Source organism: Haplochromis burtoni, unplaced genomic scaffold, assembly GCF_018398535.1.
Source record: "Haplochromis burtoni strain Fernald_Lab_line unplaced genomic scaffold, NCSU_Asbu1 Contig_43, whole genome shotgun sequence".
Lineage (NCBI taxonomy): Eukaryota > Metazoa > Chordata > Actinopteri > Cichliformes > Cichlidae > Haplochromis > Haplochromis burtoni.
This window is the reverse complement of record NW_024582404.1, coordinates 2,044,717-2,071,715: the sequence shown is the minus strand read 5'-3', so window position 1 is coordinate 2,071,715 and position 26,999 is coordinate 2,044,717. Positions and strand designations below refer to the sequence as shown.

At 41.3% G+C, this 26,999-nt stretch overlaps 2 protein-coding genes across 5 annotated transcripts in view; both read left to right on the top strand.

Annotated features, from left to right (window-relative positions):
• mapk1 (mitogen-activated protein kinase 1) overlaps positions 1-19,605 on the top strand; it is a 40,798-nt gene extending 21,193 nt beyond the window's left edge. Inside the window, exons 2-9 of the mRNA XM_005921939.2 lie at positions 5,214-5,396; positions 6,471-6,660; positions 6,949-7,065; positions 7,353-7,467; positions 8,399-8,530; positions 9,546-9,655; positions 10,986-11,114; positions 14,899-19,605. Coding sequence (XP_005922001.1) covers positions 5,214-5,396; positions 6,471-6,660; positions 6,949-7,065; positions 7,353-7,467; positions 8,399-8,530; positions 9,546-9,655; positions 10,986-11,102 — 964 coding nt within the window. The 3' untranslated portion in view covers positions 11,103-11,114; positions 14,899-19,605. The remainder of the gene's footprint in view (positions 1-5,213; positions 5,397-6,470; positions 6,661-6,948; positions 7,066-7,352; positions 7,468-8,398; positions 8,531-9,545; positions 9,656-10,985; positions 11,115-14,898) is intronic.
• Positions 19,606-22,937: 3,332 nt separating this feature from the next.
• The window catches only part of ypel1 (yippee-like 1), a 30,923-nt gene continuing 26,861 nt past the window's right edge, over positions 22,938-26,999 (top strand). Inside the window, exon 1 of one of the 4 annotated variants that reach the window (XM_005921940.3) lies at positions 22,938-23,574. The gene's annotated coding sequence lies outside the window, so the exon portion shown is untranslated. The other 3 variants (XM_005921942.3, XM_005921941.3, XM_042220114.1) reach the window with 3 other exon arrangements.

The following is a 26,999-nucleotide window of genomic DNA, read 5'->3' as shown; positions in this document are numbered from 1 at the left end:
GTCAGTTATATCGTTATCGCAAATTTTCAAATATATATCGTGATAAATATTTTTGGCCATATCGCCCTGCTCTAGTCACATATGACGTTTAATGCTTTTTGATGGATGGATGTAGGTCAGTGAAATGGTCAAAAAAATTACAATAGTAAAATAAACTAAGTTAAACTATTGCTCATCAAAACAGGATAGCTAAAAAAAATGAGGGCTTTAAACCAGGTTTGATCTACAGAGTAATAGCTTTCAGTTCAAATGTCACAGGTGCCTGAGAGCAGCCCGAGTCCACCCTCCAGTGATAAAGCCGTGCAGCTCAAAACTGCCATAGCAGGCAGAGATAACTGCATTAAAACTACTTGGTGAACTCTGTACTTTGTACTTCCTCAAAGTTCCTTCTGCATGCCAGATAAAGGGACAAGGAACTGCAGGGCTTGGCTCAGTAAATATGGTGAAATACAGTATGAACCAATACTTTTTGTTTGTCATAAATTCCTATAGCATGGAACAGCATTTCAAAAGCTGAAACCAAAAAGTATTAGGCCTTTTTTGCCTTAGAAGAAGTTTTATCTTATGTCAGTGTGATCATTTAATAAATACTTTACAGTAATATGAACCACAAAAGCACCAAATTCTCTTTTTTGCAGCTGCAGCCTGAGAATAATAAAACAAAAGAAAATTGTGCACATCAGTTCAGGAACACCAAGGTTGCTCATCTCAGGGCTTCATAACCAACGATTGATATCTGCATTCATCTGGCTTGGGAAGGCCTTGGTTGTCTCTCTGGAACAGCTGGAGGAGGTGGCTGGGGTGGGAAGTCTGCACTGCTTAGACTGCTGCCCTTGTGACCCATACTGGATAAGCAGCAGATGCATAGATGGATTTATGCTGTGAAATAAAGTGAAAGCATCAAAGTCTTCCAAAATATACATTTTGTTATACCATCCAGTACTGCTGCAGACCTGCTGTTCTAAATGGTTCCAAAGTTAGGGACATATTTATCTTTGACCTTTGACATATTATCAGTTTCATGAAAATATTTAGCTTCTCATGTCTGCCATTTCCACAAACTAGGAGGAGGCTGTTGTACCATTGACTGTTTAAAAACAGTACGAGGAAATGATGTCTGTGCCAAACTGCCTCTGCCCTGGATCGGATTGCAGCTTTGATGAATAACTACTGTCGTTGCCGGCTTCTCTGTACATGAGGGCATCTGCTGGTGTAGAACAGTTACATGGAGAACTATTTACTTACCTCTCCCACACACACACACACACACACACACACACACACACACACACACACACACACACACACACACAAAACAAGTGGAAAGGAAGGTCACTCATATTTCCCTCACAGAAGGCTGGCACACTTGTGTTTACATTGCAGTCCTTACACCCCCATCACTATAGCAACTCATTTTCTTATTTTGTCTGACTACGTGGGTGTTTTTCAGTCATTTCTGTTGTGTGTAATGTGCCGAAATAAAACAATGCTTGTGTAGATGTAAACGATGAAGCTGAGGAAGATGATAAAAGCTGCAAATTCTCTCAGTTTGTCATCCCGAGGTGCAGCTGCGTTGTGCAGTTTTGCTTTTCTGGTTGTACCAAATGGGGTGAGATGAGCTGGCAGCAGTGATTTGCATTTCCTGGCAGTACTAGGTCAGCTGGACTTGGTTTGGATGTGTCATCTGAAGATGTTTGATCATTTCGCACACCCAACACCAGGCTGTAAATTAATCGTCCTCCATGACGTATGTAGGCGGGCTCAACTTCTGTCATTATTATTCAACAAAAACTAGAACATACAAAAAAACAAAGTGCTTTTATAGTCAAAATTGCAGTCATTCATGCAGACTAATAATTGGAAAAGATTAATTGAAGTCGACTCCTGCATATCTTATTTATTTTAGTAAAGTGTGTTTGCTTTTGTTTTGGGGTTTTTGGTAAGGCTGTGAGATTTAGGTTGAGACCACAGCGTGGGTCTGACACAGCCATTAAGAGTGAAAAGAGCCAGATATTCAGCAGTGGACATGTCTGTACCTGGGGTAGTGTGGAGGAGGTGTTTCAGCACAGGCAGGGCTGGATATTTGAGTGGATGAACAGTGAGCCTGTTGGGTGCGAGCATAATCACCCACATTTTTCCACATAATCACTAAAGATACTTTTTCTAAATTAAAAATGTTTCCAAAATAAGTTACAGCTGTGAGCAGAAACTGAAGAGGAAAGTACTCTTGATGTCCAACATTTATATATTGTGTTAAAAAGTCAATGAAAGCACTAAATTTGTTGGATCATTTTATGATGAATGGAAATGTGATGGCAGTGAAGTTTAGATTTTGTTTTCTAAAAGGCTTAATGTGTCCCACATTCAAAACATCACATCTGCTTTCTGCTTTGGAAATTATGGTCTCTGCACAGTTGCACAAGAGAAAATAAGACAAAGTGGACAGACTAAACAAAAATCCAGCCAACATGTTTTTACTAGTTAGTACAAATAAGTGGTGTCATTCCTGGAAGTAAAAACCCTGCAGAGAAAAGTGCTGATACACAAACCCTCTTCATGCCAAAGGGTGTGCTAGTGTTTATTTTTCCCTTTCAACATCTAATCTCACACACACGGTGTTCATGTGCTGTGGTCCTGTCTTTGTTTATGGCCGCTGGAGTTGCATGGTACATAAAAATATTCCAGCACCTTTGGTCAGGGCGTCTGTCAGTGTCTGTAGGCAATGATTAGGATTGGGTTTTCTGCTTAGCCACATGCGAAGTATGACAATGAAGTGTCGTAGACTAATTTTGGAGTAAGAGTTTTGAAAAGGCTTGCAAATGTTTTTTCCAATATAGTAACTGATAAACGTATTTATTATTTTTCCCTGAGCCTGGATCTGCTGGAGGTTTCTTCCTGTTAAAAGGGAGTTTTTCCTTCCCACTGTCACTAAAGTGCTGCTCATAGGGGGTCATATGATTGTTGGGTTTTTCTCTGTATGTATTATTGTAGGGTCTACCTTACAATGTAAAGCACCTTGAGGCGACTCTTGTTGTGATTTGGCGCTGTATAAATAAAATTGAATTGAATTATTTTATTATTATCTATATTTTAATCATACATGTTTGTGTAATGAGCCTTTACCTTAGTGAGGGATCTCTCTGCTAAGGTTGACCTCTGCTGCGAAGAATGTGTGATATGAAAGTAGCTAGCTAAGCTTTGCATGTTAACTCCCTGCTCATTCTCTAAATCTAGCTTTAACTTTAGATCCTCCATACCCGGCATGCAAGACAGCTTCCTAATTTCCTGAAAATGTTTTGTCTTTATCACATTCCAGATATGGTTTGGTTGAAAGCACTTAAACCGGTTGGGTTTCTATTAGTGGTGCAACGGATCACAAATCTCATGGATCGGATCACGGTTTTAAGTCACAGATCGGATCAATTTTTGGATCAGCAAAAAAAGGAAAAAAGAGAGAATTTTAACATTTACTTATTAACTTATTTAAGTAATTTTTGCCTATTAAAACCTTCAACTCAAGACTCATTCCATGGAACTGTATAAAAACAAATTAAGGTGCAGTACAGGGCTTTGTATCTACCACTCCGCTGTGATATAATGAGCGGTCACGTAGCTTTCCGTTGACCTGCAGCTCCACCCATTTTTAGTTGGGCAACAGAAGATGCCTGGGACAGTTCCGCCATAACTTTAATCTTTTCCTGCTCATACATGCCTGGAACAATATTGTCACTGAAGTGGACGCGCAACGGGATATCATAGCGTGGCTCAAGCACGTTCATCATTGTTTAAACCCCTTGTTTTGCACAGGAGAGTACAGCCTCATGTCTGCAGCTAAACACCCCAGTAGCTTCTGTAATAGCTTTAGCCGGTCGAACTGGGCAGCAAAGGGCTGCTTAAATACCTCAAACTCCTCTGCTCCTCCACTTGGACCACTAGCACTGACCATAGCTATCGCTTGACAGACTGACCACACGCACCACACACATACTTTTTTCCTTCTTTTTCGAATCTTCGGATCACGTGTGTGCCGAACCGTGGAGTGGGATCGGTTTGGATTATGGATCAACCGTGATCCGCTGCACCACTAGTTTCTATATTGCTGTAGTAGTTCTCGTGTAAAAGCAAACGTGCTACACTTATCTTTCCATTTTAGTGTGTGCTTACTGTTTTACAATACTTTTAATTCAAACCTAGCATTTCCTGCCGATTTGACTTAACATGAAAAACTTTTCGCTTGCAAACCACAGGAAGGAAGTGGCATTTGTCACAGAGGTTTGAGCGGGTTTGATTCACACAGCAATGTTTCTTTATTTTTTATCTGCCATTTTCATTTGTAAATAATAGTTAAAGTAACGGTTAAAGGTTTTTTGGTCAGTTGTTTTTAAAAATTGTATGGTACCTTTTTCATAAATCCTTATTTGGGATTATACGTGACTTCTTGGTGAATGAACATGTGGTCTTTTTGTGGAATAGGTTTTATTGTTGTCTTCTAAAGATAGTTATTAGAAGTTAATATAAGCTACAGTATCGTGCTGGTATGTGACATGTGGTTCTTCAGGCTGCACTTGTTGAACTTGCTTGGCCCAGTAAGCACAGAAGCTTAGAGCTGGATATGGAAGAAACTGATTATATCAAGTGTTATTTTGTGCGATATTGGTTATAGCTTTAATATTGATTACATTGACTACAGTCTGCACAGTCTCCACCAAACATTGACTTAAGGCAATTAAAGGGGGAAAAAACCTTGATTCCAGGTGTGGAAGAGAGGGAGAGTCCTGAGCAGTTCATCTTAGTGAGGTGTGCTCCATCAGCTCAGTGACCCTTGGTCTGTATTTCTTTGATTGATTGATTGATTGATTGATTGATTGATTGATTGATTGATTCTCATATTTACCATCCCAACTTGAAAACATGGTTTTCAACATTTGGATAATGGCTGTGCTCAGTTTTGGGCACAGCTGGGCATTCACAGAGGAGAGGGTGTGACTCACTTTCACCACAAAGGCCATGTTCTTAGCTGTGTTAGCACCATCACCACAGCGAGAAAGTCTTGGTCACCTACGGCCTTTCTGTCCTAATAAGTGGTTCTGAATCGTAATTATAAATTAATGCAGTTATTGCACATATCTGGCATTTGAGTTTTATGGATTTAAAAGGTTTATATTTTTTAACTTTTTGGGGTTTTTGTTTTGTTTTTGTTTTTTTAAATACAGCTCTGCCTACGACCGGGAGAACAAGATACGCGTGGCCATCAAGAAGATCAGCCCCTTTGAGCACCAGACCTACTGCCAGCGCACCCTGAGAGAGATCAAAATCCTTCTGCGCTTCAAGCACGAGAACATTATCGGAATCAACGACATTATCCGTGCACCGACCATCGAGCAGATGAAGGATGTGTATCCTCACTGAAGCATGTTTGATTGTAAAGCGTCTCATTCTTGTGTTTGATGGTTTTCTTTAGCTGCTGGTCAGATCGGTATTACCACCAAACGTTTGTGGTCAAGAGGTTTTTATTTGTCTTCCATTACATAATAGCCACCTGTCGCCATACAGTTGGCAGAGATGCTTTTCGCTGTAGCCAAATGGTAGCAGACTATCAAGCCTGCAGGCACTGTGTATAGTTTTACACTGCGTCTGTGACTGAAGCCTGCAGCTGCTCAGCCTGGCAACACAAGCATGTGCCCAAGAACAAATACTAAATTGCACTGGCTTTCTTTCACCAAGAGTCGTCAGGGAGGTGGAGTCCACCTGGACCAGTTTCAGTACATATTGGCCTCAAGAGCACCAATCAGAATCCTCATGCTTAGGGACTTTGAAACTTGACTAAAAGTCCTAAAAGACCCAACAACTGATCAGATAGTTTTGTATTTTTGCAGCTGTGCATCCGCCTTTGCTCTTATCAAGTCTTCCTTTAACAAAAAAAACAAAGAAACGTAAAACAGTGAATAGTTTTACTGAACTTAAGTGTCAGCGAGCTTTCAGCATGATGAATACATTTACCAAAATTTACCATACTGACTAATAATGGCCTCGTAAGTGAGTCATGACTATTGACTGTCTGTAAATGATGTACGTAGTCACTCTGACGCCACACGTTAGATTGTGAAACTCTGTTTTGAATCCTCAAGTGTTTTGGCTACAGGCGTGTGTGTGTGTGTGTGTGTGTGTGTGTGAGTGTGAGTGAGCATCTTTGTGGGGGCCAAAAATTGTAAGTTTACTCTACTTGTGGGGACCAAAATGTCGTTTTAGTGTCAGGGTCACGATTAGGTTATGGTTAGGGTTAGGCATCCATTTTTGATGGTTAGGGTAAGCGGCCAGGGAAAGCATTATGTCAATGAGATGTCCCTGCAAGGATATAAATACGCACGTGAGTGTGATTTTTTTTTTTTTTTTTTTTTTTTTTTTTTTTTTTTTCCCCCCCCCCCCCTCCCAGTATAAAAGCCGACTTTCCTTAACCTGGAACCGTGCAGATATATTGTCCAGGATCTAATGGAAACAGATCTGTACAAGCTCCTGAAGACTCAACACCTGAGCAATGACCACATCTGCTACTTCCTCTACCAGATCCTGCGAGGGCTCAAGTATATCCACTCTGCCAACGTACTACACCGTGACCTGAAGCCTTCCAACCTTCTGCTCAATACCACCTGTGATCTCAAGGTAGCGTCTCAAGCAGATGCTGGCTTCATTTAAATGCTTGTTTTCAGGCACTTACCCTTAAGGACCCATTCAGATATTTTTCTTGTCACGGGAAAGACCTCCTCGTATGGTGGTTTAACTAACACAGACATATTTTCATCATGATTTCATGATTAAATAACTTAATGTTATCATAAATCCTCACAAATACAAATCTGCTGTGGAGACTCTCAACATTTTACAGCCTATAATTTTTATGTTGTGTCCTCTAATGTGACAATTTCTTGTGCCTTTCTCATTTTTTTGTAGATCTGTGACTTTGGTTTGGCTCGTGTGGCTGATCCCGACCACGATCACACTGGTTTCCTCACAGAGTACGTTGCCACTCGTTGGTACCGAGCTCCTGAGATCATGCTCAACTCAAAGGCGAGTAGAGTAACAGTGGAGTATGTTTAGTGTTTTTAGGTTTTCCCAACTTAAAAAATACTTTGTGCCCTCCATTGAAACGTGTTGATTGGAAAACGACGACCCTGTTAGTGATAATATCTTTAAACTTTGTATTTCTATTTCAAGTCTTAAACTTTAATTTCTAAATACTAGTTGGAATAATTTAAAATGACTTGCAGCACTTGATAGGCACATGGTATATTAATGCTGTGTATAACTAAGTTAGTTACTGTAATCATGATTATGTCTGTTCTACTTGATTTCAGGGCTACACCAAGTCCATAGACATCTGGTCAGTGGGTTGCATCCTGGCTGAGATGCTGTCCAACAGGCCAATCTTTCCGGGGAAGCATTACTTGGATCAGCTTAACCATATTTTGGGTAAAAATAAACTTTGCATGCAGTAAACATGTAGAACTTTCCATTCTTAAAAATTCAAATGAGTTGTGTTGATGTGTAAGTCCACGGAGGCTGACATTTAGCCCATAGGCCACAAAATTAAAGCCTCCTGCAAAATGAATCTGCCAGAACGGATCAGAGATGTTAGGGTTAGGTTATGGGTCTATAAGTCAAACACACATCTAGATGAATCCCATGATCCCCACAAACCGCACACACCTGAGTCACTTCTATTGCTCCATTGTTCAGCTCAGGTGGTGGCTGGGGTTGAGCTGGGGCTCTGTGGCTGTGTAGTGCATTGCTTTGTGGGTCTATCATAGCAAGCATTGAGGTTTTCTCCAGTTTGAGCAACAGTGGCCATGTAATCAGTAAACGTCTGCACCGGTTACTGGTTATTCCAGTTATCCCCTCTTGGATTCCTTTTGCTTGGTACTCGCTGCCTCATACTGGGAACCTGTTTTGTTTTGGAGATGGTCTGACCAAGCCGAGTCCTCCATGATGAACTTTGTTTTTCCTGATAATGAATTTGTTTGGTAGTACAGTGTATCATTATGGTGTGACTCAGCTGCGTTATTTAGTCTGTAAGAAAAACTTTGATACCTTTAGACTTCACACTCAGTCGCAACAGCTTCCTGGTGCCAGTCCATAGATACCGTAGACACTAATATGTCCTTATCAAGTCGGACTTTTTTGTCTCTTGGTGCTAGACCACATGTTGCTTCTCCCATCTGTCCGTTCGTTGTGCGGTCTGAATGTTTTTGTCCGTTTTTGAGAATTTTTCCTTTCAATATAAACTTTTAGCGGAGGCTCTGCAAATTGTTACATATCATATCATTTATCATTTTACATATCATTTATTTATCATAAAAGAACAAAATCTGATTGTCTTTATGATTTTCTATTTGTCCTCCAGGAATTCTGGGTTCTCCCTCACAGGAGGATCTCAACTGCATCATCAACATTAAAGCCAGGAACTATCTCTTGTCACTGCCTTTGCGCTGCAAAGTGCCGTGGAACCGTCTCTTTCCCAACGCTGATCCAAAAGGTAAGAGGTGGAATCTCACCATAACCGCAGTATTTGGTCATCAGGGGATTAGTAAATGTTAAACATTTCCTGAGAGAATTTCGTTTTATAGAGCGGGGAGAAAAATGATTGCCTACACCTGGCTCACCTCATACACATCACATTACATTCATGTTGTGTCTACTTCTTTGATGACCTGTGCCCTGGCACAACACACAGCAGTCACAGTAGTCACAACATCTGGACTTTGGGGCTCAAACATGCTCACTACACTCTAATGATGTTTTTGCAGGTTCAGTTGGTTTTTCTGTGCATGATGGTTTTCTGTCTCCTTCACTGCTGAAATTAAATCAAATCATTCATAAGAACAGTGCTAATAAAGGCAGAGTGCCATTTCAACATGGTGAGAAAAGCTTTAGTAAAATCTTTGGTAATCACAATGTGAGTCCACCAATAGGCAGCCTGAAGCCAAATTCAGAGAGAAGCTGATGATAATATTTACACAGTGTAAATTTGAGTGTACTTAAGAAAAACGTCCTCAGAAGCTGTAAAATTCACAGAGAGAAGCTGAATGATGGATTTGGTCAAACTCAAGTAAGAACTGTGGCCAAACCTTTACTCGGAGCACAAAAGCAGTGCAGGTGGATGACGCGGTGCTGCTCTTAAATCCTTTTCTGTTTACAACACTTCACAATGAGTCACCACATATTCACCGTATCACCATGACATCTTCCAAACTGATATCATGCAGTGACACAAGCTAACACAGATGTTTATTAGAGCCATCCTGCAAATTCAGTAAGCTGAACCCTCATTGTCACACAGTATTAAGTAGTGGATGAAGGTTGGATGAAGGGATGCATCAAATTCGTGTTCAGTAAAGAGCTGATCAGAGGTGGACCGACAGACTTTGGTGTCAAAGGATGGTTTAAAAAAATGATAACATGTTGGATGTAGACTAGGACCTCTAGTGGACAGACAAGGATATTGTTGTTGTTTCAGAGTCACCTACAGTAAGTCCATCTTTGTGTTACAGCTCTGGACCTGCTGGACAAGATGTTGACCTTTAACCCTCACAAGAGGATCGAGGTGGAGGAGGCGCTGGCACACCCCTACCTGGAACAATACTACGACCCCACAGATGAGGTGGGTCAGGCATCTTGTGCTATATGGATCACCTGGGTTCAAAAAAACAGCACAACTTTTGTTATTTTACAAGATGATTGAAGAGCAGATTTCCAGCTTTAATTCAAGGAGTTCAGCAGAAGTATTGAACTGTTTTAGCAGGTGCTGTATTCCATATGCAGCTTTTTATATATATATATAAATACTGAGTCCTCCATTTTCAGAGGCTCATGTTCAGTTCAGGCCTGATCCTCAACATGAGGTTCAAAGATAACGATGGGAGTGAAGACCGTCAGAGGGTGAATGTACGCTTAAAAGTGTACGAAAAAATATTATGGCATGAATTGTGCTTGTAGTTAGAAATTGTTTTTAGGTGTTCAAATAAAGTAGAAAAGCATCTTACAAGAACCAGTCGCCGCTAAAACGAATGAATGCACTCGTCAGCAGATGCATCTGAAATACCACAGCAAGCAACTGAAGTGGATGACTGCCAAATTATTTTCATGGTTAATAAAAACAGTTTCAGAGAATTTTGTCACTCTTGAGTAGGTAAACATATCAAAGTCTGCAATCACGAGCCACCAAATGCAACCTTGTACACTCAGGACCAGGAAGGCCAGATTAGACTGGCAGCAAACGTCTAAAAGAGCCTTCAAATATTCTTTGGAAAGATGAAATCAAGAGAAAATTGAGGAGGAGGAGAGAAACAGCTCATTAACCCAAAGCACACCACATCCTCTGTCAAACATGGTGCAGGAATGTAATGAAACGGGCATCCTGTTAGAAGAAGTGTACAGGGCTATACTCTCTGCTCAGATTCAGCCAAGTGCCGCAAAGCTAAGCAGACGGTGCTTCATACAGGAAATGTTAATTTCAGTTACCAAAGACAAACCCGAAGGCAAAGAGACCCACAAACAAGAAGAAACAGGGCAGCTGCAGTAAAAGGCCTGCAGGGCATTTGGTGGTGTCCATGGCTTTTTGAACTTCGGTCTCTGGCAGCAGAAGATTTCCATTAAATATTAAACACAGTTTTTGTGTTTAAAATTGTTAGTTTGTTCAATTAATTTTGAGGCTAAGAAAATGGAAATACAAATGTCTGTAATTGCAAAACAAATTTCCATTGAGCTGCTTGAATTAAAGCTCAAACGTGCACTTCAGTCATAACTTTGATCTCAAAGTGATGATAGTGGCGTTGTCCAAATAGCTGCCTGCGTGTTTCTCTGATCTAAAAATGTTCTTAATTTCTTTTGTGGTTTTGTGGTTGTTTGTGACTTAGCTGCTCTGTTGGAGCCAAACCTAAAGTCTCCATGAACATTTACCTCACTCTGCCCTCTTTGCTCTCTGTCTTTAGCCTGTTGCCGAGGCCCCATTTAAGTTTGACATGGAGCTAGATGACCTACCCAAAGAGACGCTGAAGGAGCTCATCTTTCAAGAAACTGCACGTTTCCAGCCCAGCTTTAGGTCCTAACATCCCACACAGGTAAGTACACATCACTGCAACCCAACTTATAACCCCAAACTACTGAAAAATAACCTGCAGGGGCTGGTGACACAAAACTATGAGCAATTTGTTAAGAAGTACACAACAACCAACTTTTCCAAGGTCATAAAGATCAGGGAGATCCTCATGACTGTCCCACCTCCGCTGCTTCAAAGCGCGGTGGAGTGAGTCGTGTTCCCGCGTTGAAATCTGCTCAGGATCACTGGGGTTAAATTTAACAGCTCATCTGTTTAAGAGCTGTAGTCAGGACCTCACAGAGTAAGTTTAAATTTTGCTTTTGTTGAGTACGAAGCCGAGGTACTTGACAGGATAAAACCACTTAAAACCATCCATCTAAGCACTTTAAACGTAGTGAGTTGTGCTTTACTGCCATCAATTTGTATCCAAAGCAAGACACAAAAATTGTTCTGTGGTATGAAATTTAGATTTTTCAATATGCAGAATTTACCATGTATTAAGACTTTTTTTTTTCCCCTATTGCCAATGTGTGAATTGATAGTAACGCAAGTTCAATTCAGTATAGTTTAGTGTGAAGGGTGTGGGACAGATATTCCAAGAAACTCTAAATGATAAGACTTTAATGTTCCTTAGCTCATGCCTCGCTTCGGTGCCTCTGTTCTGCTCCCACACGCTGTCAGCAGTGAGCAACACTAGTAATAATAATAATAATAATAATAATAATAATAATAATGGATTGGATTTATATAGCACTTTTCAAGGCACCCAAAGCGCTTTACAATGCCACTATTCATTCAAATGGCTAACCTGTGTTAGCCATTTGAAACGGACAAACGTTCTTTGGTTTTGGGAATCAAACAAACCCTGAGCTAACGCTGGTTTGCCGGTTACAGGCTATCTGATGTACTGTCTTTAAGTGGCCGAGGTCATCAGTCCGTCCTCTCACACTAACCAATGGCACATACATGAAACATCCTGAAGTTGCATCTAGCTCCCTAGCTCCAGATTCTGCGGTTGCTAATGTCCCATCTGACCCACCTTAGATGTTTGGTGACTGGCCAGTCACCCTCACTTATGACTGATTATAAGCTGGTTGGAGTTGTTAAAGTAAACCTCAGGGGACTGCAACAAAAATGCTCCTAACAACAAAGCTAATCAGACTCCTTCAGCTGAATATGGACATTTTACAAAAGCTAACAAAAGGAAAGTGGCTAAAGCTACCGTGAGCTGTGAGTCAGCCTCTGGCCAGCAGCTTCGGTATGAGCAAAATATTAATTATGAAAAAGTGAAAAGGGCTCATGTCCTGTTATCTGGTGAAGTCATAAACATACTGGGAAGTGACGCAAGTATCTGATGTTTGCGGTGTTATAGAAATCTGCTGCACCTTCTTTTGTTTAAGATACAACATCTCAGCTAAAGCTGTTTTTCTGTGATTACTATCAGGGCATATACAGTGCCAAACACTTTGATATTTGTTTTCTTGTTTCTATGACAGGTGATCTGACAGGTTTGTTAAGCACTGTATGAAAGTTTTAATAACTGAAACTGCATCAGTTGAATATAAATGGCATAGAGGATCAGAAACCGGCATCGCTGGCCTGGATGTTTGCTCCGTTTTCTGATGACTTGTGTGAGAAAACCTCCAAAAGTACAGTCGGATAGAAAACCTCAAATTCGTGTTTTGCTGATGAAACTGTGATGTGCATCACGATACCGATTCTCTGTAATCGTGTTGATATTCTTGGAATGAAGGTGAAGAGTCGCATGGCGTCATTAAATATGCAGACATCATTGTGCAAATACAATCAGCTGATTGTGAGGGAGTCAGATGGGAGACGAGCTGTCTGTGCAGCGTCTGACAGTAATAACTTTGTCATATCAAGAATTATTATTATGTAGTTCTAAAAGTTTCTTTAAACAATGTAAACTACCCAGTTTATTGTTGCAATGTAATTCTTTATTTGACAGATGCACTGATGCTAAAATGGATACTCACCACTCTTAACAGCTAAAGTGTCATTTCCTTCAGAAAGGATTTTGGCAAATTATACAGTTAAAAACAGAGATTGTTTTTGTTTGTCCCCTCCCTCACTGATCTCTGCTCACCACCAGCTGCTTCCTGACAGGACTCCTTTTGTGATAATAGCAATCAGCTCTACATTTTATAGCCCATCATCCTCTTTGTGCGCAAGACGGGCTGTGTGTAATTACTGTGTTTCCACTGTGCATGTCTTGAAGCATAACACGAGTGCAGTGAAAGTGAGTCTGTTGTGCGACACCTCCCAGATTAGAGCACCGAGCATGTTTGCATTTTTTTAGTTCCTTGTTTCAGTATCTGCAGATCTGGTTATCTGTAAAAGTGCTGCCTTTCTGCGCTGCACTCATCTCCTGGGGCCTGGGCTGTGAAGCAAATGCATCATAGCCAGGATAGCTTTCCATTATGTAGCTTTGCTTAATCTAACATCAGCAATCAGGCTAAAGGGTCACGTGAACACAGTTATCAGCTGCATAAATCTACCCGGGGTTTATCTATGCAGCACGTTCACATGAAAGAGGAAGAGTTCAAACATGGACCGGGGTTAAAAATAAAGAAACGCGCAGTGAAACGTACAGGAAAAGTATAGCATGGTAAAATTGACTGATTCTTATATAGTGCTTTATACAACAGCCTCATTCGCCCATTCATACAAGCACTTTCTTCTATGTTTAAGTGATGTGGGGTTAGTATCTTGCCCAGGGATATGTGGCTTGCAGACTGGAGCAGCCAGGGATCGAAGCACCGGCCTTGCGATCAGTAGATGCTGCTTTACCTCCTGACCTACAGCCTCCCCACAAAGCTACTGTATGACTGTGTGCGGGCGTCAGCACTAGATCTGACAGAAGGTTCATTTTTGCCCCCTGCTGCAACAGCAGTAAGCGCCAAAATATTATTTTTGTAATTATAGGCGAGATTAGACTAAAATAACTATTTAAGTGTTTTATTAGTATTACAAATGATTTGGAGTGATTTCATCACAGATCAGAAAGGGAAAATATATTTAGAATCTACAATTAAATGGTACAACAAACACAATAATGTGATTATCTTTGGACGTCGATGAAGTTTAAGACTGAAAAAGCACCATTATATTAAAAAAGTTTGAAGCCAGGATAAAAAGCTGTTAAGTGACTTCTCAGTATCACAGCTCTGTTATTAAGACACCTGCTGCTTCATTCATCAACCCTTTGAGGTCTTGCTTCTGCATTTAATCTCTATATTCTGCTACATAGTGGTGGGCACGGTGAGCATGCTTCATTTTCTCTCTTTGAGTTGATCCGTTCTCTTCCGTTCGTTTAAAAAAAAAAAAAAAAGGCGTCAGAATAAATAGCTGCACATGCGAAGGAGGAAATGGCGTGACTGACAAGCCAATCAGTCGTCGCCTGTACCTACATTTCTAGGGAGTTGTATACATGCCAGGTCACAGCATAGGGTTTGATTTATGATGTAACCGATGAGATTTAAGGCAGAAGTATAAATGATGACCCTGAAGATATAATAATGCTACAGAGAGCTTTTTAAAACCATCTTTCTTACTGTCCCCACATGTTAAACTCTAAGTTGCCCACAGGTGTAAATGTGAGTGCGAATGGTTATCTGTGTGTGTTAGCCCTGCAACAGACTGGGGACCTGTCCAGGGTGTGCCCCGCCTCTCGCCCTACGACAGCTGGGATAGGCTCCACCCCCCTCTGCTGGATGCTCAGTGTTATGGGTCTTGGGTTCAGTATGGCGGCTCATCACGGCGTCTCTGTTTCCTTCTCCTTCCAGATGATTCTGCGGACTGGCTCCTGCGTTGCCACTGCTCCTCCCCGCCTCCACACTGTTGCTGTGATATTTTATTATTCATTTTTATTTTTTTTAATTTTTTTTAGTTTGGGTTTGTTTTTGTTTGAATGCTCCTCTGCCGATGTCCACATCTCCTGGATTCCTTGGGTCTCACTCGTCAAATCCACTTTGCTCAGGAATGGCGTCAGGAATCAATCAATCAGATCATCCTCCGTTTTGCTTTCTTTTTCTCTCGTTCTCTCTCGGAGGTGAGGACAGGTGAGGGGAGGGCGGGGTCACATCACAGCTTACAGGGGTGGTCGGGGTTGTGTGTTTTAAGCCAAGTTAAGCATTTTTTTTCTACCTGTGTGTCTCAAACAACAGGGGTTGGGGGGGGGGGAGTTACTATTCAAGACCTTTAATGTCCAGTTGAATGATGGTCATAGACTAGCTGCTCTTTTCTCTGCCTTCATTGCACAAACAACAGAGGGTTACATCTAAGGATCATTGATCGGAGGAGTTTTCTAATGCTCGTCGCAGTGTTACAGGGGATGCAGTCTATGTTTTTCTTCTATTTAGAAAAAAATCCAAATTTAACAACCAGATTTATGCAATGAAATCACTGAATCAGCCAGAGGGTCTGCAGGCAACAAGCCATCAGTCAGTGAGGACCTATGTTTTATCAAACGCTGTATTTTAATTAACACACACAAGGCCCGAATGCAAATGTATACCTATAAAGACATATATAAATATATGGCCTAAAGAGTCTTAAGATATTTTAAAGGTGAGAATTAGGATTTCCTGTCTCATCAGCTGGAGGAGGAAAGTGTCCACCTTAGCTGTGAGGAATTTCCCACACGTCTGTATGTACAGGGTGGTGTTTTTCATGGTGGGTTGGGGGAGCTTTACCGCATCAGGACAAGAATTCAGTTACCGCTCAGCGCTTGTTTTGTCTGGAGGAAATGTTGTTGTGCCTCCCCGTTTCTTTGTCTTCTTCTCTTCTTCTTTGTGAGTTTCTGTTGATCTCTCTCTGTCTCTCTCTCTCTCGCCTTGTTAGAATAAAACTGTGCCCTTTGCATGACTGTTAAAAGCTCTGTATACAAAGACGACGATGTTAAGTGCCACACAAACCGGGCGGATCTGCCGGGAGAGCGCCCAGGCTCTGTCCGTTCTATCTTTTGTGGTATATCACACTTTACACACTCACGGTGCTTTTTGTCCTCTTTCTTTCTGTCGCTTTCACAACCTCTCTGTCCATTTTTCTTCTGTCTTGTTTTTTCTTTATTTCTTCAGATTTCAACTTTTTGTTTCTTGAATAAACTCCATCTGCATGCTGTGAGACATCTTGTTGTGGTTGCAAATAGGAGAATAACCATATAACTGTATTTATGCCAAACACACACACACACACACACACACACACACACACACACACACACACGTACGTTTCCTGAACCTGACAAATGGGATCCAGGCATTATAAAGTTAGAAATTATACTCAGATATAACAGATCATGTTTGTTTTGTTGTGGGGTTTTGTTTTTGTTTTGTTTTTTTGCTTTAAATTGCACATTTTAACGCTGATAGCCGTTAGCAGTGTCAGCGCCAGCAGCTGACTGCAGTAAAACTAAAAAAACAAAAAGAAATGCAGCAGAAGTCAAGACCATAATTCCACTTTTTGTCAGTAACTGCTGATTAAAGACTGTTGAATTTGAAGGTTTTATTTCAAGTGAGAGGAGCTTAAAAATAACACATATATCTGTGTGTGTGTGTGTGTGTGTGTGGGTGTGTGTGTGTGTGTGTGTGGGTGTGGATTTGGAAACTTTTGGGGAGCAAAAGCGGGATGAAATCCCCAAAGCTTCAGCTTGTTTAAATCTATTCGGCTTTAATGGCACACCTGACCTTAGGTTGGGTTGCAGAACTGCATATTCAAATTGAAACCTCTTGGTAAGGTGTGCATGACTCGTGTTAGTTACGATATTAAAACATTTCAGAGTACATCAAATTTAAAATCTACCTGAATGGATTCTTCAAGAATCTGACTCTGCTGCACTTAAAGTACAAAATTGAAATCTTTTATTAAAAGATTTTTCCTTTTTCCCCTGCATGTGGTCAGTCGCAGAGGTAAACTCATGATTTTTATGTTTCTCTGAGGAGACGAGCCAAGTTTAAGTCGTTTTAAAGTTGATCTCCCCGAGGGCGGAGCTGCTCTGGTCGATAATAAATCACAGAGCCAAAGAACCTCAGTTTTACTTTTTTAGTTCTGACCTAAATGACATTAGACTGAAGCTGAGCGGAGCCACGACAGGACGCCGGAGCTCTGCTGAGATGCACTCAAGCCATAATCGGTCAGCCAGCCAGCCCATTGCACCTCTGACCACTCCCAACTGTGATGTCACGGCGTACTGACACCTCCCTCGAGTACACGTCAACATCACTGCAGCCACGTGATGTTACGCCAATGAAAGTGGCAAAAACGAGCGTTAAGACTCGAGATTAACGCGCTGACTTAAGACGAAAGCAAATGTTTTCTGGGTCTGCTGAGTTTTCTGGAAAGAACATGTAACTTTGCACAAACTGACGGATAATTGGAGTCGTCTTTAGAGCGAACCGTTCATTGAGAAGCAAAGATGGCAAATTGAGAATAACGAGAATCCATGAATGGACACAAGCTTCAGGTAGTAAATGAAGTGATGCAGTTTTAAAGGTACTTTCTGCAGTGACCCTCTGCAGAGTTTAATGAACTTTTACCACTAGGGGCAGTGTTACCCATCGATGTGTTCAGATAGTTCCAGATATGTGCCCCTTTTCTTGTAAATTTAGTTTTAGCCCTGCCCTTTTCCCTAGGGGCCGGTTCGCGACCTCCTGTCAGTGTCTGTTTAGATCACGTTTTTTACTGGCTGGGTTGCTGAGAGCTGCAAAGAGGGCGATGCAGTCACCTGTAATTTGTCAGGGAGATGCTGACTAATCAGCCAAAACTTGGAAAAAACAGCCACTGAGTAAGTTAGTAACTTGGTCTCATTGTCACAGGTGTTTGCAGACGAGTCGGCATGTTTCTTGCAAACTACGGGACTTGCCTGTCACAAGGTCTGAAACTACTTTGACTTAATAACAGCACGCAGCTTCCTGCAGCCTCTCACCAACCATTGTTCTACCACAGCATTACTCATCAGTCGACCTTACAGCAGCCGCTCAAAATCGTAACCTGATGAGCTGCGGATGCTCTAAGCCTGTGTGACTGAGGCCCTTAAGCTCACCTGGTTTCATTGCGCCATCTTGTGGTATAAACTCAGATGGCAGTACAGCTGGCCCCCAGTTCAGTTTCTGCTGATATTGCATAATCACGATAGGAAGGTGTTCTGAACGTGAAGTCAAAGAAGCTGATTCTTCATTCTGCTGACAAAAAGTACCTTTCAACACGTTTTTCCACCAAGACAAACTTTATTGTAGTTTTTAAAACAAAATCAAACAAATCAGCATCAGAGAAAAAAAAGAAAAATCCACATAAAGAGGACACACCTCAAACCTTGACTGCTTTACAGAAGAGAGTAAAACTTTGTGACTTTCAAAAGTTCAAAAAAAAAAAAAAAGGTCCAGCTGAACACATTTCCCCAGTGATCAGGGTAAAACTGCGTGGTCTTTCGGTAAACTCACAGACCTGTACAAATAAAGTTTGCTTTGTAAATGTATACTTTAATCTTTTGGATCAGATTTCCCTCTTTGCTAACATCTGAAAAAAGATTATTTTTGGTTCAGTTTGCAGAGATTTAACTAAAAAAATATAGTTCATGACCAAAACTCTGATGCAGAAATGACAGTTTTTGCACTCAAATTAAAAGACGCTGAGATTCGTCTGTCCCAGTGCTCCAGCGCTCGCTGCATACACCCGTCTGTCACACGATTATTAAATGCACTTGCTTCTACAGTACTTGGGATGGGACTTGTAATCCGAGGTGCCTGCCGGGACTTGACTCGCCTGTAGATAGCCTTTTTTGGGGGGCGGGGGGGTTAGCGAGAACATTAAGGGCACTGGAAATCTTACTGGGATTAGTTGTATAAAACAAAAAAAAGCTTCTGCTGAGTTCTTTGTGCAACCTGTCTGTTTGTGCCTTTTTTGATAGTCTTGATATCTGAGATTTGATGTGCAGCTTTCGTTCAGTCGGGAATCCGTTGTAATTGCAGTATATGCGCTTAAAATGAATACAATCAAGTCTGGGGGGTGGGAGGGGTTCGGGGGTTATCCTTTCATTTCATTTCTGTAAATTTTAAAGAGATTTGTTGCCACAGCTGTGTGATTTGTGACTGTATTGAAAAGATGAAAAGCAAACATTTTATTTTTTTGCGTAACACTTTTTTGAGATTTTTTTTTCCTTTTTGGGGGGGGGGATGTTTTTGTGCAGATATTTTTATTGTAAAATGAATGTTATGTTTCTATCAGACACTAATCTTGTTTGAGTTGTCTCCAGTGGAACTACTTCACTCTGTATGTTTTGATCAGTATAAACCTTTAATTGTGTAGTTAACATTTCTGAAAGGAAAATAAATAAATAAATAAATAAGATCCTTGGTTGTATTTTTAAGGGTTTCTCTTCAACCTGCCATAGAAATTGTTCTGAATTGATTGGTCAGTTTTATTTTGCTGTCGTGTGAAGGATTTGACTTGAACGAAGCGTTCACTATTATTAAAGACTGACTGCTACTTTGAAAGATCTGTTCTTTAATGTTTTTCTTTGCAACTCTGCCATGACAATTAAATAGACATTAAAGTTTGTGCTGCGTTTGAGGTGTTTCCTGCCAGCACGTATCAGTCCTGGATTCTGATTGGTTGTTGGACAAGCAGAGGTACATGCGGCTGCAAGTCAACTCTACTCGGCACCAAACCCAAAAAAGTACTCATGGCCGAAATGTTTGACAGCATTACTAATTTAGTTTCATCTGCTTTTATGCTTCAGTTTGTTTTTAACATCGTTCTTCACTTTATCATTAACCGATAAAAACAAACAAAAACAGCTCTGCACACTGACTCCAACTGATGATTTAATCCTTACAACTTTTATTTAAAAGCAACATTTCCATCGTGCTGAAGAGGAGACATGTTTGAGGAAGATCAACTGGATAAAAAACTTTGCTTTAACCACAGAGAACCACTGGAGGGCGCAGTCTTCAGCTAAAAGGATACTTTAGGTTTATTTTGTAAGCTGAGTGGGCCCCAAAACGGAGCGATGCCTCGGTGTCTGGAAAAACGCACAACCAGTCCGAATGAAAAGGCTGGAAATCTATAAACACCTGAAATACGGAGTGCAGCCTATAGAGGGCGCTATTTTAAAACAAACAAACAAACAAAAAAAAAAAAACACACACATGGCAGAAAAACTTTCCAAAGGGAGAAAATCCTTAAAGTTGTTTTTTTTTTTTTTATGTGGTGTTTAAATGAAGCTCTAATGCATCTTATACAATGAAATATTTTATATCTTTCTAGTATAAACAAAGACATTACTTTTTTGTATAATTTGGGGGCTTTTTCATTTCAGTTAAATATTTTTAATACAAATGATTGATTACAGGCTGATTGACAAATACTATCCCAGTTACCCAAATCCCATCTCCCTGGTCCTGATCTCTAAACCTACTGGTGGTGAATTCTACAATTTTAATGCCAAGTGTGGCGTAAAAATCTGATGGAATAAAAATGACGTATCCACAATCACGAAATACTGGATTTAATATAAGCAAGAGCCCCCAAATCCAAATAACACCTGTGACTGACACCTCCCATCACTCACAGCAGTGTTTGCCTTGCTCCTAACACACTGCCTGTAAGTGCATTCCAGACTCAGTAATGACATTCCTGACAGTTTACAGGCTGCGGTTACTCTTTCTAATGGACGTTTTAGTGCTTCAGAGGGCTTTTCAAACCAACAAATGATACAAAGAGGCAGAAACGTTCAATAAAAGCACAGAGCATATGGAACATGTTGGAGTCCACATTGAGGGATTAAAGTTTCCTTTGAAACTACATTCTTTGCTGTGCCAGGAACCCATTTCAAGCACAGCCCCAAGGTGCTTCTGTCCAGTCACAGGCTGGATCGGCTCCCTTTAATGAAAGTAGGCTGGATGATTATTTCCGCCTGAAGTCTTTACAGTGTCAAGGATGAGGTTTGTCCTGTCACAATGTTTAAGAACGCATTAAAGCAGTATCATCTACATACATAAAATACTCTTTAAAATATTGTTAAAAGCAGATTAATAGTCCACAAAGTGTGTAGTACATGCAGCAGAGTCGGTCCTGAGTCTTCCACCTACCTACAGGGTTGGTGGGCAAATTGCAGGGGTCTATAAGATGCTCGTTTTGTGAGACCATGTACCTCTCATCAGGTGTTCAAAGCACTTTGTGACCAGTGATGTAAGTGTGACTGCTCTAAAGTCTTTGTGGACTTGATGGCAAATACTATTAATAGTAAATAAAAATGACTGATCATAAGGACAGAGATGCTATATTTTATTTGAAGATATGTTTTCCCAGCTTCTTCTGTTTATTTTCATGATCTTATATGATCATCATTGTATACTCATCGTTTTCTGTCCCAAACTGTTACCTGTGTTTTCTTTGAACTTCAGCTGGGATACATTGGTACTTTTCTTTTCTTTTTTTGTAAACACTCGAAATATGTGTCATCTTCTCATTAAATGAGTAGGAGGGGTCACATCAGCATAAAAGTATTTACAAAGATTTAAGCATGTTTCTCAGATTCAAAACCTAATGGCATTTGAGGATTTATTGATTTATTTATTTTTAGTAGCATAATCTTTTTTTAGAGGAAACAACAACTTCAGCAGTTTTATACTGTCTTTAGGAAAAAGTCATCCATAGAGAATTTATCACCTAAAGCGGGACCAAACCAACGTCAAAGGGGACCAGAAGTATTCACGTTTTAGTAGTACTCAGTGTGTCCGGTAGGTGGTGCTGCGGTACAGTTTAATATGATGTGCTGCGGCATGTCCCGTGACTGATTCATAAATTCAAAACCTCATTCACTTTTTTTGAGCTACAAACCAAAGCAGGTCAGAAGTTCGAGTCTTTTGCTTTTAATTTTGTAGTAAATTTAAAAAGCATCGTCGTTCATACATATTAATATATTAACATCGCAGAGAGATGTAAATTTAACCCATGACATTTACGAAGATAAAAGCAGATTTTGCTGTATGAAAGCAAAAATATATTCAAAATTATTCAAACCAAAAATAACTGCAGTGAAGACGTCACTGAGCAGCGATCAGATGGATTCATTTCTGACGGCTTTGTTTACCAGCTTTGTTTCGACCACGTGCTTGCAATGTGTCCACGCATGCGCACTAAAGTATTGTTCTTATGGCACGCGTATCGGTGGCGCGCGCAGCCAAAAACAACCACCAGCCACGCGGGCGCGCAGCCACTTCCCTGCCCTCGAGTTGATTGGTTGTAATCGCCTCTCCCCGCCCTCCGCCGCAGCTGATTGGGTACATGGAGATCTTTCTCCTCGCTGATTGGACTCTATTTGTAGAGCAGGCTTTGTAGCTAGGCTGCTGTTGCCTTCACGTACCTCTCCAAACAGCGAATTTTAAGGACGAAAAAACACAAAAAACACGTCTTTATTTGCCTTTGTGTGAAGAGTAACAGCGAAATGTTCCTTCTCACAGTGCTGTTTGACTGGCCCGGTAAAGGTTGTATGACATGTAACATATGAAGAGTCATAACACAAATGAAAGGGGAGGGACGATTGGTTAGCCAGCAAAGAGATGCAGGAGTGAATTGTGGATACATATTGTAGATTTTACTCGCTCACTTTTAAGCCACAAATTATACAGCTAAGAAAAAAAAATTAAAACACCAGAAAACGAATAACGTGAAATAAAAGGAAGACAGAAAACTGTTTAAGCTCCTGTTTGTTTCTTGGATAGTTCTAGAAGTTTGCATTTGTGTGTGTGTGTGTGGGGGGGGGGGGTTCTTTCATTTCTCATTCTTGTGTTGAAGTTGGGTTCCGCGTGGTTTTCTCACGGGCTGTGTCTGACACCCGCCATTTCCTGCGACACTTAAACGCATCACCGATAGATGGAGATAAAACTGCGCCTTTTCTGCACTTTTTTTGCTCAAGTTTTCCTTCGAAGCGTGCGGCGCTGACGCTAAAGAGAAGCTGCAGACACCGAGGCGACGCTTATAAGTGACAGATCCGCGGCCGTGAACGCGGCTGTGCGCGCATCAGAGAGCTAATTAGGATTTCAGTATAAAAAAGGCCGCAGTCGGGACAGCTCGGCCTGTCCTGCCGCTGATGTCGGAGAGCTGAAGGTACAGAGGTGCACCCCAGCATGCACTCGCTCTGATCCCAAACAAGCGGATGGGATTTGGGGATTTCGCCCACGCTGCACTCTTCACGCTTTTGCTTTGTGAACGCAGTGAAACTCCAACGAGGACACTGATGTTTCTGGAGACTTTAATGGCTCTGGGCTCGACCTAAAGAGGCTGCTGCTGCCTTTATGGGACGGTGAAGCTATCCTCATTTATTTTATTTTATTTTTATTTATTTCTTTTGTTTGTTTTCTAAACTGATATCCACACTGCTGGTTCAGAGGGAAAAGCTTCGATTTCTTGGCCGGGTTGTTTTGGTTCTCTGACGGGGAGGAAGGTGAAGAGTTTTTGGGGTAAGTGCAGAAGCAGTGACCTGCTGGAGGACACGCATGTACTGGTCAGATACACCCGTGCTGTGGTGCTTTTAGAAGAGTGTGTGCAGATCTTGTCACACTCTATTTCCTGTTGCACCAAAGGAGTTTTTCCGTATTTAAAGCCTGCTCTGCGTGTCTGTGGGGCTGGTTTAAACTGTCTGACGCGTCGGGGAAGAAATAAAAATCAGGTGTCACCCTCTAGAATCTGAGATGATATCATTTAGTCCCCAATGTGGAAGTCCGTGGTCTTACAGGATGGCAGCTCGGGTGGATTTATGTAACCGTGGGGCTTTACCAATCTGCTTACATTAATTATAAGGTTACAACATCCTCTCCTTTAATGGGACACGTTTTGTAATTTGATCTCCCAAGTTGTGTTCAAGAGCAGAAAAAAGCACGGTTTGCCGCTGCTTTCAGCTGATTATCTGCGCTGCCTTCATCACCACCACCATCATCATCGGTGCGCTTTTTTGGCTGCAGATCTCGGTCAGATTTGTGTGTGTGTGTGTGTGTGTGTGTGTGTGTGTGTAGGGGTAGGTAGGAGGGGAGGGCTTATAATGCCACGTGAACAGGCGACAAAAACACAGCGAAAGGACGGATTTCATAACGTCCACGCGCATTCTGCCTGCACCTCTTGAAGGAAGCTGCAATATTGTGTTTACATGCATCATCATCATCATCATCATCATCAGCCGCCCTCGTGGTGAAGCAATATCGCCCCTCAGGGTTTGTTACAACACGACAGTCCTCACGATACAGTTCATTATTATTGTTATGAAACACTTTAAAAATAAACAAAAGGAGAAACATGAAATGTTGTTTAAGGTAAGCGCGCCCACGACGCCAGGAGCGGAAGGGTAAGAAGAGGACAAGCTGTACTATTTAATATGAGACCTTTGTTAATGTTTGGTGTGATCATTCGTGGCGTCCTGTTCCAGATGTGATGTCCAGTGACAGGATGATGCAGCGCTGACACATAAACAGCGCAGCAGCAGCTGCAGGAGGAGGAGGAGGGTGAGGAGGAAGGCTGCTGTTTTTGTGCCTCTTATTCCATAAAAACATCTTCATCACGTGACAGAGCATTGAAGGAACCTGCTGGTCTTTGTCACAGTGGTAGGCTTTGTTTTATCGCTGTTGTTGCCTCTTAGAAAAACGACCGTTAATTATTTCGTTATTACTCAGTTATGACGTTTCCGGATGATGTAAGTCTGACTGTTTAGTTGTAAAGAACATGAAAACAATCATTTTCTTAGTTCTATTTGGTTAACTCACAGATTAATTATTATTGATCTTGAAATAATTAATCATCGGGGTGATTGGAGGGAACGCAAACGCATCATCTTCTTCATTTAACTCGAAGATCCGCAGGTGGGGAACCGAGCTGCACACACACGAGTGTGTCTGGTTTTTATTTTGCTTTGTGTGTGAAGTAGAGGACAGAATCCAGATTCATATTCTCATCTTGTATTTATTTACACATCCGGGTGTCTGCGCGCTCCCACCTCCCCTTTGTGGTGCGTTCAAGCCGCATGGGAAATAATCTCGACAGTAAAAACAATAACATGTGGGGGGGGGTTCTCCCTCCTTTGTGTGGTCTCCAAGCAGAAATATGCGATTGTCTTTTCTGGGAAATAAGTAGATGACAGTCTGTCACAGCAGAAACACAGACATCTAAAGAGTGATACAAGGAAACCGTGATAATGCCATTTATGACCAATTTCAGACTCACAAAGAGAAAAACTGTGGCTGAACATGTGGGTGGAAGACTCTGGGAACATTTTGTTTTATAAAACCAAATTAAGCAGCATAAATCCATCCACAAAAACAATTTCTACTAATCATTTAAACAACGATTTAACAATGTAACCTAAATAACAAGAAAAAAATTGAGGCACCAATTTTCATGGCTCTGCAGTTATCTCCACTGGCATGCAGCCTGCCTCCTTTACCTCTCACACAGTCCAGCAAAAACCTCTGACTGTCTCTGGCATGTTTGGAGGGGACCAAATTTGTGCTTCTTTAGCTTGCTAGCTGTCATGTCTCATAGATGTTGTTGCACTTTGGCACATATTCCAGCTGAAGCCATATGCCAGGTGGCTTTCTGCTGGTATTGAGCTAAAATAAGAAAGTGATTCTTTCCCTGTCCAAGCAAAAGTCAAATCTGATCCTTTCTGTGTGGTGTTTGCGTGTCCATTCCAGGCATTTCGGCTTCCTCCCATGGTCCAAAAGCATGTTAGGTTAAAATGGTGATTGGAAATTGGTTGTAAACTGTCTGAAGGCAAGGATAAGCTCCACCTTCCACATGACTCTGAAGTGGATAAGCAGGATAAGAATAAAGCAAGGATGGATCGTTGACTAAAAATTCCAAGTATGGCTTTCCAAAAGGATCCAAAAGCATTTAAAGTTTCAAAAGAAATCTTGTAAATATGGATATAAATACTAATTAGTGGAAATCACATTTTAAAAAATAGTCGAAAATACTTTGGTAATCTAAAGTAAACGAAGTACAAATGTACCAGTAAACAAAGACAAATATTTACAAGATTAAAGTTTACAAATAAACTTTAAAACAGAGTTGTGCTTTTTATAAAATAAGCGTTATCAAAGGGTGGCTTTAAAGAGAATGGCAGGCATTAAAATCGCGCAAACACACCATTTTACCTTGAATTGCGCTCTTAATCTGGAATCCATCTTTCCCAAGGGAGCCTGAAGGCAGCACAGGCATCTATTGGTCAGCTGGGCTGTTAATCAAAGCTCACGCTCCCGCCCACGTGGTGACGTCCTCGTAAAGTAACCAGGCCAGTCCATTGCGCACACAAAAGGCACAACAAAAGCCCGTGTGGGGAAAAATGAGAACCGTCATCACCCAAAGGAGGCAACAATAAGTTCCCATCTGGCAGCATCACCCATGGACCAGAGCCTGGGACGCCGACAATCATTTCTTTAAGTCCAAAAAGCAACAAGAAGTGCAAAAAAACCCCAACAACAACACCTCTCTGTCTCTTCCTCCAGCAAGCAGTTTTCCACCGAGCTGCGCTCTGCTCAGATCTGATCCAGGTGGTGAGTACAGCAGCAGCTGAAGCGCCGTTTGCCTAAAAACGGAAAGAAAGCAGCAGCCGAGGTTCTGTGTGCGCTGGATTCAGAGACAGCGCCAGGCTCAGAAAAACAAACAATGAAAGCAGACAGCAACACTGTTGCGCCTGAGCTGGCGTCGTGCTCTTTGTTGGGCATAAACAAATTTAGAAGAGGAGCAGGAGGAATTGGGAGGGCTGCAAACGCGTCTAACGGCCAGATTAACTGCTTTGGATCGTAAGACTTTCAGCGAAAACGCATGTTATCGGCTTGTTTTGGTTGGACTCAGTGATGAAGGGAGCGAGTCTTTTGTCTGGACACTCTTCCTGTTA